The sequence below is a fragment of the Sorex fumeus genome, unplaced genomic scaffold (assembly GCF_029834395.1).
Source record: "Sorex fumeus unplaced genomic scaffold, SorFum_2.1 ptg000122l, whole genome shotgun sequence".
Lineage (NCBI taxonomy): Eukaryota > Metazoa > Chordata > Mammalia > Eulipotyphla > Soricidae > Sorex > Sorex fumeus.
In genome coordinates, this window is record NW_026606179.1 from 8,522,417 (window position 1) to 8,534,838 (window position 12,422).

The 12,422-nt window shown below is 57.6% G+C and overlaps 1 protein-coding gene and 1 non-coding gene across 3 annotated transcripts; one reads left to right on the plus strand and one right to left on the minus strand.

Moving 5' to 3' along the window:
- Positions 1 to 339: 339 nt before the first annotated feature.
- On the minus strand, positions 340 to 446 carry LOC130044630 (U6 spliceosomal RNA). Its single transcript, XR_008795465.1, has one exon. It is a non-coding gene; the product is annotated as a U6 spliceosomal RNA (small nuclear RNA).
- Positions 447 to 6,561: 6,115 nt separating this feature from the next.
- Positions 6,562 to 10,969, plus strand: SYT5 (synaptotagmin 5). 2 transcript variants are annotated; one of them, XM_056135791.1, is made up of 9 exons: positions 6,562 to 6,580; positions 7,552 to 7,654; positions 8,315 to 8,487; positions 8,730 to 8,849; positions 8,942 to 9,109; positions 9,367 to 9,534; positions 9,813 to 9,930; positions 10,160 to 10,293; positions 10,711 to 10,969. In XM_056135791.1, the coding sequence occupies exons 2-9, from the start codon at positions 7,576 to 7,578 to the stop codon at positions 10,909 to 10,911; spliced, it is 1,161 nt and encodes a 386-aa protein (XP_055991766.1). In that variant the 5' UTR covers positions 6,562 to 6,580; positions 7,552 to 7,575; the 3' UTR covers positions 10,912 to 10,969. The 2 variants fall into 2 exon arrangements, with proteins under 2 accessions (XP_055991766.1, XP_055991765.1); XM_056135790.1 differs by lacking the exon at positions 6,562 to 6,580 and having other exon boundaries at positions 7,508 to 7,654.
- Positions 10,970 to 12,422: the final 1,453 nt, after the last annotated feature.

Consider the following 12,422-nt stretch of genomic DNA (forward strand, 5'->3'; position numbering starts at 1 on the left):
TCGGGATTGAGCCGGCTCAGCTGCACTCATGGCAGGCAAGCACCTTCCAAGCTGTGCTACCTCTCTGGCCCTGGCAAAGCATTTGCAAATGTTTGTGGCTTTTGTGTTGGTTTTGCTTTTGGGAGCCATATCTACTTGATCTAGGGCTTCCACCTGGCCCTGTGCTGAGGGATCACTGTGTTGGGGCTTGTAGGGCTCTATGTGTTGCCAGGGATCAAACAAGTATGTGCAAGCCAAACAGCCTCCCACCTCTGCTGCTGCTCTGGCCTGTGATAAACTTTTTTTTTTATTAGTGAAACACCACGAGGTACAGTTGTAGACTTACAAATTTTTGTGCTAAAAAATATGGAACGCTTCACGAATTTGCATGTCATCCTTGCGCAGGGGCCATGCTAATCTTCTCTGTATCGTTCCAATTTTAGTATATGTGCTGCCAAAGTGAGCACTGTGATGAACTTTTTGATTTCTCGAGGTCTTGAGTAGTGACAGAGCCTGGGTCTGTCCAACCGAACAATTAGCCTCTCTGCATGGCTTGTTCTTCTCTGACCCCTGTCACTGTCGTTCTCTCCATTCCCACCATCTCCTGACTTCTCCCTAGTACCCCAGGACAGTGGCACATAGCCATGGGTTTCAGCTAAATTTGGGGGCAAATGTGTGGCAGTGAAGGGGCTGGAGAATTGGCTCCATGTGCTGCTCATAGGCTTTGCCCGCAGAAGACCCGGGTTAGATCCCCCGGACATAGGTCCCCTGAGCACTGCTGGTGTGGCCCTAAAATAGAAAACCAACCAACCCCACCAAGAAAAAGTGGCACTATAGAAGGCAAAGAGCACCGTTGCATATGGCGGAGGTGGTTGCGCTTGTGACGGTCCATCCCTCCTCGCCTACCTGTCCCCAGCTCTTGGACCAGGAGGACCAGCACAGGCCGCTTCAGACGGTGGCCTCGGCTCCAGAAAACCAGAGCAAGAACCGATACAGAAACGTGCTGCCTTGTGAGTGCCGTGCCTCTGTGGCGGTGTCCCGGCCTGGCACACAACCCTGCTATGGGGATGGGGCCCCGCTACTGGGGCGTATGCAGCTCAAGTCCATCCTCCAATAATGCTGCCTCTTCCCCCAGATGACTGTGCTCGGGTACCCCTGAAGATGCTCCCTGGGGAACTAGGCTCCGACTATATCAATGCCAGCTTCATACCTGTAAGACTGGGGGTGGGGGTGCGGGCACCCCCGTGAGCTTGGGCTGGAGGGGGCCCTGACCTGTCCATTGACCCCATGCCCCTAGAGTCTCTGGCAAACCAAGGAGTTCATCGCCACGCAGGGCCCTCTGCCCCACACCGTGGGGGATTTCTGGCGTCTGGTTTGGGAGCAGCAGAGCCACACCCTGGTCATGTTGACCAACTGCATGGAGTCGGGCCGGGTGAGTGGACTGATCTCTGATCTCTCACGGACCGTGTCAACAGGACACAGCTGGGTCCATCTGAGGCAATGATCTTGCGAAGGGGGCGCTGCCTTGCTGCCTGTGGGTCCTGCAGGAACTCGGCCCTGGAATGCAGGCGGACCAGGAGAGAATGGAACTGGGGAGACCTTTACCTTCTGACCCCATCCCCCCAGGTGAAGTGTGAGTATTATTGGCCACTGGATGCCCAGCCCTGCACCCATGGGCACCTCCAAGTGACGCTGAAGGAGGAGGATGTGAAGGAGAACTGGACCATCAGGACTCTGAAGCTCCGCCATGTAAGCCCCGCCCCTAGGACGCCCACCGCCCCGCCCTCAGCCCAACCCTAGTCCTGCCCTCGGCCCCACCCACACATTATTCCTGTAAGCCCCGCTCTCCAGACTACCACTAGCTCCACATCCCCAGCCCCGACTACCCTCTGCCTGGACCCAAAACTCCTGGACTGGCTTCTGGAACACCCCTTGCCGAGCACCTCCCTTGATTCCGGAGGGCTAGAACCCCCAGAATCCCGCCCGCAGCCAGCGGCCAGCCCCTCCCTGGGTCCCCACCATTGGACTTTCCTGGCAGACGCAGGAGCAGAAGACGCTGCTGGTGCGGCAGTTTCATTACAAGTCGTGGCCGGACCACGGCGTTCCCCACTGCCCGGACCCCTTGCTGAACTTCAGGAAGCTCTTCCGTGAGTGGCTGGACTGCTGCCCCCAAGGCGGACTGCCCATAGTGCACTGCAGGTAAGGGGGGATGGGCCGGGCGCAGGCGGGATGGAGGAGGAAAGGAGAGGATGTGGGGCCAGGCGGGGCCAGTAGGATGGAGACCATGCAGCAGGGCCCTTTGGTGTGGGTGTCGCCCGGCAGGGCCATCCAGGTCTGTGGTGGTCATCCCAGGCCTCCGAAGTGAAGTGTCACGGAACGCAGATCACCTTCTGAAACCGGGCCTCTGGCCCCCAGGAGAGTTGGCATGCGGGGGCACCGAAGGGCAGTGCCCGAGGGTACAGTCCCAGCACCCTCTGATGAGCCTCACACCCAGCTCCTGTACCCAGGGTTGAGTGAGACCCAGGTGGGAAGCTAATCCGTGGGCTCAATCCATTCCTGCTTGATGCCAGGGTGGCCTCAGCTGGGCCCCTCACACAGCCTCCCCGCCCGTCCTGATGGTAGGTCTGGGCATAGGACTTTCCTGTCACCTCCAGCAGAAGTTACACCATGGCTTGAGCCAGAAAGAGGAGCAGACCCTGGTTCAGGCCTCCTGTATCTAAACTCAGTGACCCAGCCCAAAAGTCACATGGTGTCTGATTCCATTACCAGCAGACACCCAGCTAGGTTAGCCAGTGTCAGAACACCAAGAGGGGCTGGGGACTGAGGGTGACACAGGCACCAGGGCCCTGTGGCAGGAGGACAGTGTCTCAGATAGGTGGTCACCTTGCTGCATTGTTTGTCCATGTGCTAAATGTTCTCTTTGGAACAGGTCATCTTATGTTTAAAAAAAAAAACGGGTCTGGAGTGCCAATGCAGTAGGTGTGGCATTTAAATGCCCTGCCCGAGGTCGACCGGGTTCAATTTGCAGCACCCTGTATGGTCCCCTGAGCACCACCATGAGTAATTCCTGAGTGCAGAGCCAGGAATAAACTCTGAGTACCACTGGTCTGGCCCCAAAACAAACACAATCAAAATGAAAGCACCTCTTGGGAATGATTGTTTTGGTTTTGTTTTTGGGTCCTCCCAGCCATGCACAGGGCTGACCCCTGGTCTGGACACAGGGATCACTTCTGGCAGGGTTCGAGGGGCCATATGGGGTGCTGCGGTGGGGATAAAGCCCAGGTGAGTCATGCGCAGAGCTGGCGCCCTCCCCACTGTGCGACGGCTCCTGTGTGGGTTGCCACTCAGCCACTCAGGCAATGTGCTGGGCCAGGTCCTCGACCCACTTGGGCCCACTGCCGCTTCTGAATACGGAGGAGCACTGAATGGTACTTGCATAGTCCCTTCCTTCACTCTAGCAATCCCGATCGCTTCGCTGAAAGTTGAGTTTTCCTGGACCAGAGCTTTCTTGCCTTGTACACGGCCAACCCTTGGTTTGATCCCTGAGCCTGCCAGGAGTGATCCCAGTGCACAGAGCCAGGAGTATCTGCTGAGCACTGCACGATGTGGGCTCCCCACTAAAAAAAACCTGAAAAGTTGACATTACCAAGAATAATGAGAGACTGCAGATGGACTGGCTAGAGGTCCACATTGTAGGTGGGGAAGGGGTGGAGAGGTGATAGAAGTCCAGGCTGGGCCATTTGTCATCACAGCTGAGGGCACAGGGTGAGGGGGGCAGGAGTATCCTCCCCTGCTTTGCAGCTGTAAATCCATCTGACTTTTTCCCCCCCAACCCAGCAGCCTGGCAGTGCTCAGGGCTCTCTCCTGGCAGGGCTTGGAGGATCATATGGGGTGCTGGGCATGGAACCTGGGATAGCAATGTGCCAGGAAAACACCCTCCCTACTGTTCTATCACTCCAACCCCCATGACTTTCCTTTGATATTCAGGAGTTTAGTTACTGTTTTGTGGGGGTCATTCTCTATAGTCCTTGGGGTCAAGGAGTCATAGAATGTAACTCAGGGTCTCACGCATGCTAGGCATATGTTCCCGCTTGAGCTACATCCCTGGCCCACACATGAGATTTGGGGAGCTCTGGGTGTTTCCAGAGCAGTTCTCTGGAGGCCTGGGGGCCATTTCCAGTGATTGTCGGTCAAGTAGCTGGTGGTTCAATGCAAGATATGAGGCTCTGGTGCTGCCTGGGCCATGTGGTGCCCGCCTTTACCCGGGAAGCCCCGTGGGATTCAGGGGCTACCAGGACTAAACCTGTCTGTTTTCAGGGGACCAGGTGGTGTCGGGGATCAAATTAGGTTTGTGACTGCTGAGGCACGCCCCTTAACCCTATGCTACATACAACTGGTGTCTCCCCAAAATTCATTTTGAACAACCTTCTGGTGTCCACCAGTCTCACTGAAGTCACCGAAATGTATTTCATATGCTCCGTGTGTCCCCCTATTGTAAAATCACCTGAGAGCAAAACCTGCTATGAAGAGGAACGAAAGACAGGTAGGGGGGCAAGTGTGCCTTGCATGCACCTCATGACCGGCACCTTATACTGTCTGTTGAACTCACCAGGAGTCAGCTCTAGGCACTGCTGAGTTTGGCCGCCCAGTGCCATTAAAGGCCTCCCAGGGGAGGGACAAGCCACTCACTGCGCAGCGTGTGCCAGTTTGGTGAAAACCATGTTTCCAGGGAAGCCTGGAGTAAATGTCCAGTAGCCTAAGTTCCTAGGTAAGGACCTCACCCCATCCTCAGGATCCCTAACTGACCCCTTCCTGTCCCCACCCAGTGCTGGTGTGGGCCGCACAGGCACCTTCATTGCTCTGGATGTCCTCCTGCGGCAGCTGGAGCTTGAGGGTTGCGTGGGGCCCTTCTGGTATGTGAAGAAGATGAGGGGAAGCCGGCCGCTGATGGTGCAGACTGAGGTGAGAGGGCCCAGGTGGGCTGGGGCAGAGCTGGGCCCCTCCACACACTCACCACTGCCCGCCTTGCAACCCGCAGGCCCAGTATGTGTTCCTGCACCAGTGCATCCTGCGCTACCTCGAACAGTCTTCGCCCAACCCTGCCGAGGACGAGGCCTTGTATGAGAACGTTACAATCTATGAGAATATGGGTGCCATGTAGCCCATGGAGAGCAGAGCTGAAACCCCGCCCAGCTACACACAGACTCTGCTTCCTCCCAGATTCCCGGGCCCCTGGCACCAGGGCCACACTGTGAGGCCCTGCAGGGAACTCGGCTCCCTGAGGAGTCTGGGTGTGTGGGCTGTCCCCAGGAACCCACCTGAGCCTGGATCCTGGGTCCCTGAAGGTTTCAAGACAATCACTGCACTTCCTAGTTCTTTGTGGGAGATGGTGGTGTTGGGGGTGGGAGTGGCCTAGCCTCAGGGTCTCCAGGAAGGAACTGCTGTCTGAGGAAGCAGGAATGAGGGTTCACAATTCTGGCTGATTGAGAAGCAGGGACAGTCCAGATGCAGCCCTCCATATACTTAAGAAACTAAATCACTTTTTGAGGATCTGGGGCTCCTTGCACCCTGAAGCCTGTACATATATTGCCCTTCTATCCAGTAATTTATTAAATCACCCTCCTTCCAGAGACATTTGTGCCAGTGAGTTTCTGGACCAGAAATAGCATTGGGATAGAGGTGGGTGCCTGATGTTTGGGGCTGAGGCAAAAGTCTCAGGGAGGAAAGTAGAGACACCCACATTTTTGCTTCTGAAAAACGCCCATTTGCATCTCCAAATCCTAGGGACATGGCCACTTGTGTCCTGGTCTAGGCACAGGGAGTCTGGTTTCAGAACTCAGCGTGGGTTAAGAAGGGGTGATGTCTCTCATTAGGATGCTGGGGGTCCTCTTAGGGCCAGGATAGTTCATGTTTGGCAGAAGTGTTTCTATCTGAAGACTGTGTATGCTGCTGCCCCAGTCTGTGGAAGAAGGCTGAATGCCAGATGGTTGGAACAGAAGGCAGGAAATCCTGGGGAGAAACCGGAGCAGTAGCACAGAGAGTAGGGTGCTTGCCTTGCACACAGCTGGCCCAGGTTCCATCCCTGGTACTCACATAGTCCCCAAAGCCCTCCAGGAGTGAGTCCTGAATCAGAACCAGGAGTTCTCCTTGAGCACCGCCAAGTGAGACCCCAGAACAAAAAGAGAAAAGAAAAGGAAATCCTGGGGAGCCAGGATAAATATCCACGGGTGCCTTGGCGATTTGACGGAAGGCAGGACGCAGGGCGGAGCGGGATGTTCCACTGACAGGGAACTAAACACGCACGCGCGTTTTCACATACAAAGACACACGCATATACACGCACATACACGCACGTCTACACACACGTGCCCCCCACCTCCACGAGCTCCGCGCTCAGCACCGGAGACAGCGGCCCCGAACGGGACACCACGCTCAGCACCGGGGATAGCGACCCGCGCTCGGTGCCAGATCCGCGTGGGCAGCGTCCCGCGTCCACCCAGCCAGCGGCACCTGGGACAGAGTCGCCGCCGGGGCGGGGGTGGGGTCCGGCGGGGCGGGGCCTCTGGGTCTCCGCGGAGGCTCAGGAGGAGCTGCCGAGCAGGTAGGAGCTGCAAGGACCCTTTCCTGAGCCCCATCTCATCCATCCCCAGGGAGACGGGGCACGGGGTGGGGTTTGGAGTGGGGACCCGGGCGCACCGACAGAGCGAGTGGGAGGGCCGGAGCCGGAAACGGCGGATTCAGAAATAGTCTTGGAGACAAAGAGCCAGACGGGGAGGGGGACGGGCAGGCGGAGAGAGCCAGAGACCACCGGGAAGGTGCGAGAGCCGGGAACGGGAGGCTAGGGGGGCACGGGGCGACCGATAGGCCAGGGAGAACCACGCCTGGGGCGCACAGACGAGGGGGAGAGCACGGGGTCGTGAGGACGGCAGCGCTAAGAGCTCGGGATGCGGGAGGGAACACCCACACCCCCGCTCGCCGCCATTCCCGGCGAAGGGCTGGGGGAGCCCGAGCTTCTGCGCGCGCCTAGAGGTGGAGAGAGGACTCAGCTGTGCGCGCAGTTGGACGGAAACAGCCACCCGGCCTGAGCCTGGCTTGGGCGGAACGTGGGATCTGGGGTCCCCGGCCCCGTGGGGCGGAGCCTGAGTCTTGCCCTGGACGACCTGCCCGTCGTCGTGGCAACCGCCGTTCCCGGGCAACCAGCGCTACTTCCACCCGCGGTTGCCCTGAGCAACCCGGCGCGCCGTTCCCACACTCGCCCGCTCCCACTCCTGCCTCTGACCCTGCGGGTCGGACTCGGGAGCGGGGCCGAATCCGCTGGATTGTTGCGGGAGCCTTGGAGGGGCAGGGCGTCCCTTCAAGATGGAACCAGGTCCGGGAGCCCGGCCCCTGCGTCCGCGCTGCTTGCATGAGAGGCTGAAACTACAATCCCCGACATGCCTCGCGACGGCTCATCCCGTCATCCCCGTACGGGCCGACCCCGCTTGCCCATGGGACTTGGAGTTCTTTGTGCAGCGGCCTCAATGGAAGCACGGGTGGGCGTGGGGGGGCTGTTGTGTTTGGGTGCCTCCCCAGAAAGGAGCCTAAGAGACCGTTGCCATGTTCCCGGAGCCTCCAACCGCTCGGCCTCCAGCGCCCGACACCCCTCCAGACTCCAGTCGCATCAGCCATGACCCTGGTGAGCAAGACCTGGGTGCAGAGCTGGCAAGTTCTGCCCAGGAACCAGGGGGCGGTGTCAGGACAGGTGGACTCAGGCTGGCGAGCTGAAAGCTGGGAAAGAGTGGTGATCCCGGCTGGAATTCCAAAGAAATGAAAAAGGAACGTATTTACCCAAAGAATTGGGGCCCAGAGCGATTGTACATCGGGGAAATCATTTGCCTTGCACTTGGTCGACCCAGGTTCCATCTTTAGCATCTCTTATGGTCCCCAAGCACCGCCAGGAGTGATTCCTGAGTGCAGAGCCAGGAGTAATCCCTGAGCATCACCGGGTGTGTAGGTCAAACACACACACACAAAAAAGTAATAAAGCACACACATAAGAAAGTCATCAAGGGGGATGGAATGGAACCTGGGTGCCCAGCAAACCCTCCTCTGGGGAGGAAACTGAGCCCCAGGATGGATAGGACTGTAAAAGCATCAGGGGCTGAGTAGAAATCAGCGGGGTGCACCAAAATGCCTTGTAGGTGAGACCTGTTGACTAGAATGCATGAAATCAAATGACGGGGAGTGGCTGGAGGAGAGAGCAAGGTCAGGATGCCAGCTCTCATGGGTCCCCTGGGCGCAGGCAGCCCCACGCTGCTCCAAGGCTTCAGTATCTGCTGTCCCCTGCTCTCTGCAGTGCCTGTCTGGGCCCTGGCCACCATCACACTGCTTTCAGCCTTCGTGGTCTTCAGCTGCTGTTTTTGTCTCTACCGGAGGCGATGTGGGAGGCGGATGGCGAAGAAGAGTCCAGCCCAAGCACAGGTCCACCTCCAGGAAGTGAAGGAGCTGGGCCTGAGCTACATAGACAAGGTATGACTGGCCCAGGCCCACGCTGCCTCCCTCCTCACTGACAGGCACAACCCACAGTGTATTGTCAGGGGTAACCCCTGTTGGTGGAAAACATCACCAATTCATCAGCAGGCACAGCCCACGTTGTTCTGCTAGGTCTGGGCCTGTGGCAGACAGAGTTCAGGTGCTGCTGAGGGTCCTGAGCCTCCCCTGGCTTCTGGGCCTGAAGAATTCTCACTTGCCCTTCCCTCTGGCTCTCCAAGGTGCAGCCGGAAGTGGAGGAGCTGGATCCGGCACCGCTGGGGTCAGGACAGCCAGCCGCAGAGAAGCATGCGCTAGGGCGGCTCCAGTACTCACTGGATTATGATTTCCAGAGCGGCCAGGTGGGTGTGCAGGGGGTTTTGAATGGGGAGTCCACGTGGTTGCAACCCCTTCCTCCCGGGGAAGCTAAGCCTAGCCCTCCACCATTGTCCAGCTGCTAGTGGGCATCCTACAAGCGGAGGGCCTGGCAGCCTTGGACCTGGGCGGCTCGTCTGATCCCTACGTCCTGGTCTACCTGCTGCCTGACAAGAGGAGGCGCTATGAGACCAGGGTGCATCGGCAGACACTGAACCCGCACTTTGCGGAGACCTTCGCCTTCAAGGTGAGCCCCATGCGTGGGCCCCAGTTCCTGGCACTCTCAGGATGGACCCTTCGGCCTTTCCCGAGGGCAGCCAGAGCTCAGCATCCACCACCACCTCTAGGACAGGCACACTGGAGCCTGGGTTGTCACCTTAGGCCACTATGACCCCTGGGCTGTGCTCCTGGGCCTCGGCTATCCCATTTGCGTTCTGCAGACTCAGCAGCTCCTCTGGACACCTGCCACCTCCAGACTTCTGTTCTCTGTGCCCTGCCCACCAGGTTCCCTACGTGGAGCTGGGGGGCAGGGTACTGGTCATGGCAGTGTATGACTTTGACCGCTTCTCCCGCAACGATGCCATTGGCGAGGTGCGGGTTCCTATGAGCTCGGTGGACCTGGGACGGCCGGTGCTGTCCTGGCGGGACCTTCAGGCAGCGCCTGGCGAGGAGGTGAGAGCAGGGCCAGCATGAAGCCATGTCCCCGGGCCTGCCCCCACCAGCCTGGCCAGTTAGATCCTCTGATACACCCCCCATCCCTGTGGGGGCGGCCCCCAGAGCTCTCCCTGGTTGGTTTGCATCCCCCCACCCCACTTGGTTGGTCCTGCTGCCTGCACTTCCCTCTCTGGGCCCTTCCCTGCGGGGGAGTGGGGGAGGGAAGGAAGGAGGACAGAGATGACGAGGCTGTGAGATGAGCCCTCTGGTATTGGGTCCCCCTTGTCTCACTGTAGGAGGAGAAGTTGGGGGATATCTGCTTTTCCCTCCGCTATGTCCCCACGGCTGGGAAGCTCACCGTCATTGTCCTAGAGGCAAAAAACCTGAAGAAGATGGACGTCGGCGGGCTCTCAGGTATGTGGGAGGGAGGCTGTGACTGGGGGGTGCTCGTAGCTGAGGGGCTGGAAGTTTCTGGCGTGCAAGGTCCTTTCTCTAAGAGTGGCCCCGGCTGGCCACTAAGATGATACAAGTTGACTTGGGCACAACCAAGAAATGAAACCCCAGAGGAGCACGTGTCTCCATATGGTATGGCCTGGTGCCCCCACTGGTGTGGGGGTGTCAAGACCCTTCTCCCTCTCCCCAGACCCCTACGTCAAGGTCCACCTGCTGCAGGGCGGTAAAAAGGTGCGGAAGAAGAAGACGACCATTAAGAAGAACACTCTGAACCCCTATTACAATGAGGCCTTTAGCTTTGAGGTGCCCTGTGACCAGGTTCAGGTAAGCCCAGGTCTGCCCTTGGCCTCTGCCGACCCATGGCACCTGGTGGACAGCAGAAGTGCTGCTCCCAGGCAACCCCTAGAAGGCACGTCCTGAGAACTGACTCTGCTCGGTCCAGGATGCTCTGCCCATCCCACCCCAACCCTGGCTTAGGAAAAGGAGACATTTCTCCTACCTTCCAGGAACAGGCCTCACCAGCTGGCTGGTCCCCCACTTAAGAGACCTGGAGATCCCTTGACACGTTTATGAGGCCTGTGGTGGCCTCAGTGAGGGTGCTCGGCACAGGGCCCCAGGGTCTAGCCCCGGCCCGGGGTCTAGCCCAACCCCTCTGAATCCTGTCAGAGGAGGGATCTGTGGGTGTGGTTCCGTGTGTGCCCTCACCCCTAACTCCTGTCTCCTCTACCTCTTCTGCCCCAGAAAGTGCAGGTGGAGCTAACTGTGCTGGACTATGACAAGCTGGGCAAGAACGAGGCCATCGGGAGAGTGGCCGTGGGGGCGATGGCGGGCGGGGCTGGGCTGCGGCATTGGACAGACATGCTGGCCAGCCCGCGGCGGCCCATTGCTCAGTGGCACTCGCTGCGCCCCCCTGACCGGGTCAGGCCACTGTCCGCACCCTGATCTTGCCCTCCTGCCATGAGTCCTCCTGGGACTGGGCTCCCGTGGCACACCCAGGCCTGCCCCAGCCTCTGGCCTCAAAGCCCTGCCCACACCTCTGACCAGCCATCAGACCCACCATTGCCAATCATCAGAACTTGCCAACTCCACAGCACACATTTGCCCAGAAGACCCAGGGACCCTTGGGGGGAAGCTGCCAGTCCCCACATTCCCCTAGGGTGCCCCCTGCTTTGACAATCAGGACCCTGCCCAGCATCCCTTTCCTCCAGGGCCCCTCAGACTCCCCAGGATCCCTGCTCTGGCCCCATCTCCTGCACTGCTCCTAGGACCCAAATAAATACTCAACAACTTGGTGGTCTGGTCCCCTTGTTCTTCACTGGTGTGGGGGTGCGGGGGCTGAGAAACAAGTGGGGGGCCTAATTAGAGTGAAATTACAGAAGGTGAAATGGGGCTGCACTACGGGCTATGCCAGTCTGTCCAGCCACTTTCCCACCCTTTTATTCCCTTGCTTATTCACCCTCACTTTCCTCATCTGAAAACAATGTGATAATAATAACACCCACTTTGCGTCTGCAAGGACCTGGGGTGACCCCTATACTGCAAAACAAGTACCACAACAATCCCTACTGTGTTTCCTTAGGAGGATTATTTGGGGGCTGTTACATACCTGATGATGCTCAGAAATTACTCCTGGCAGGACTCAGGGGACATATGGGATGTGGGGGATCAAACCCAAGCCAGCTGCATGCAGGGCAAGCACCCTCTCCATTGTGCTATCTTGGCCCTCCTCTGAGGATTAAAATGAAAATCCACTTAGCCACAAATTTACCCACTCCTGCACCCATAAGCTATAGAGACATTCCTACTTATTTTCCATTTCTTCGTCCTTCCATCATCCATTTTGTACTCTTTGAGAAGGTCTGCATGTCTGCTTCTTTTGGGAATCCCAAACTGATGCCAACTAGACTCTGACCTTCAAGTGAGTGATCTAAGGAAGCGAAGTAGACATGCAGCTTCCTGTCTCACCAAAGAGGCTCAGGACCAGGAACGTTCTGCACACAGTGGGCTAAGCAGAAAATTAAGCAAAAGCACCCCCATGTGGGCCAGGGAGACTTGTCTTGGCTGTAGCAGTGACGATCCCAGTATCACATACAGTTCCCAGAGCACTGCCAGGAACAATCCCTAAACAGTGTGCTGCTAGGAGTGGGCCTTGAGTACCTCTGGGGTGATACCCCTGAAACAAAACAAAACAAATCGGTCCCTGAACTTTCTGGTAGCCAATAGGAAAAAGGAAACTAGATCAGTGAAACACATTGCAACATTCATGAGATTATCCAAATATCCTCCAAAGGAATTTGGTAACTTCCCATGCATGAGTGAGGAGCAGAGAGAGTTTAGAAGGAAAGTTCTGTGAGCTATTACAATTACTAATAATCTTCACAGTCATACACGATGTTGACACGACTATTACTACTTAACACATGAGGAATTTAGGTTCATAGAATGTGCTCACT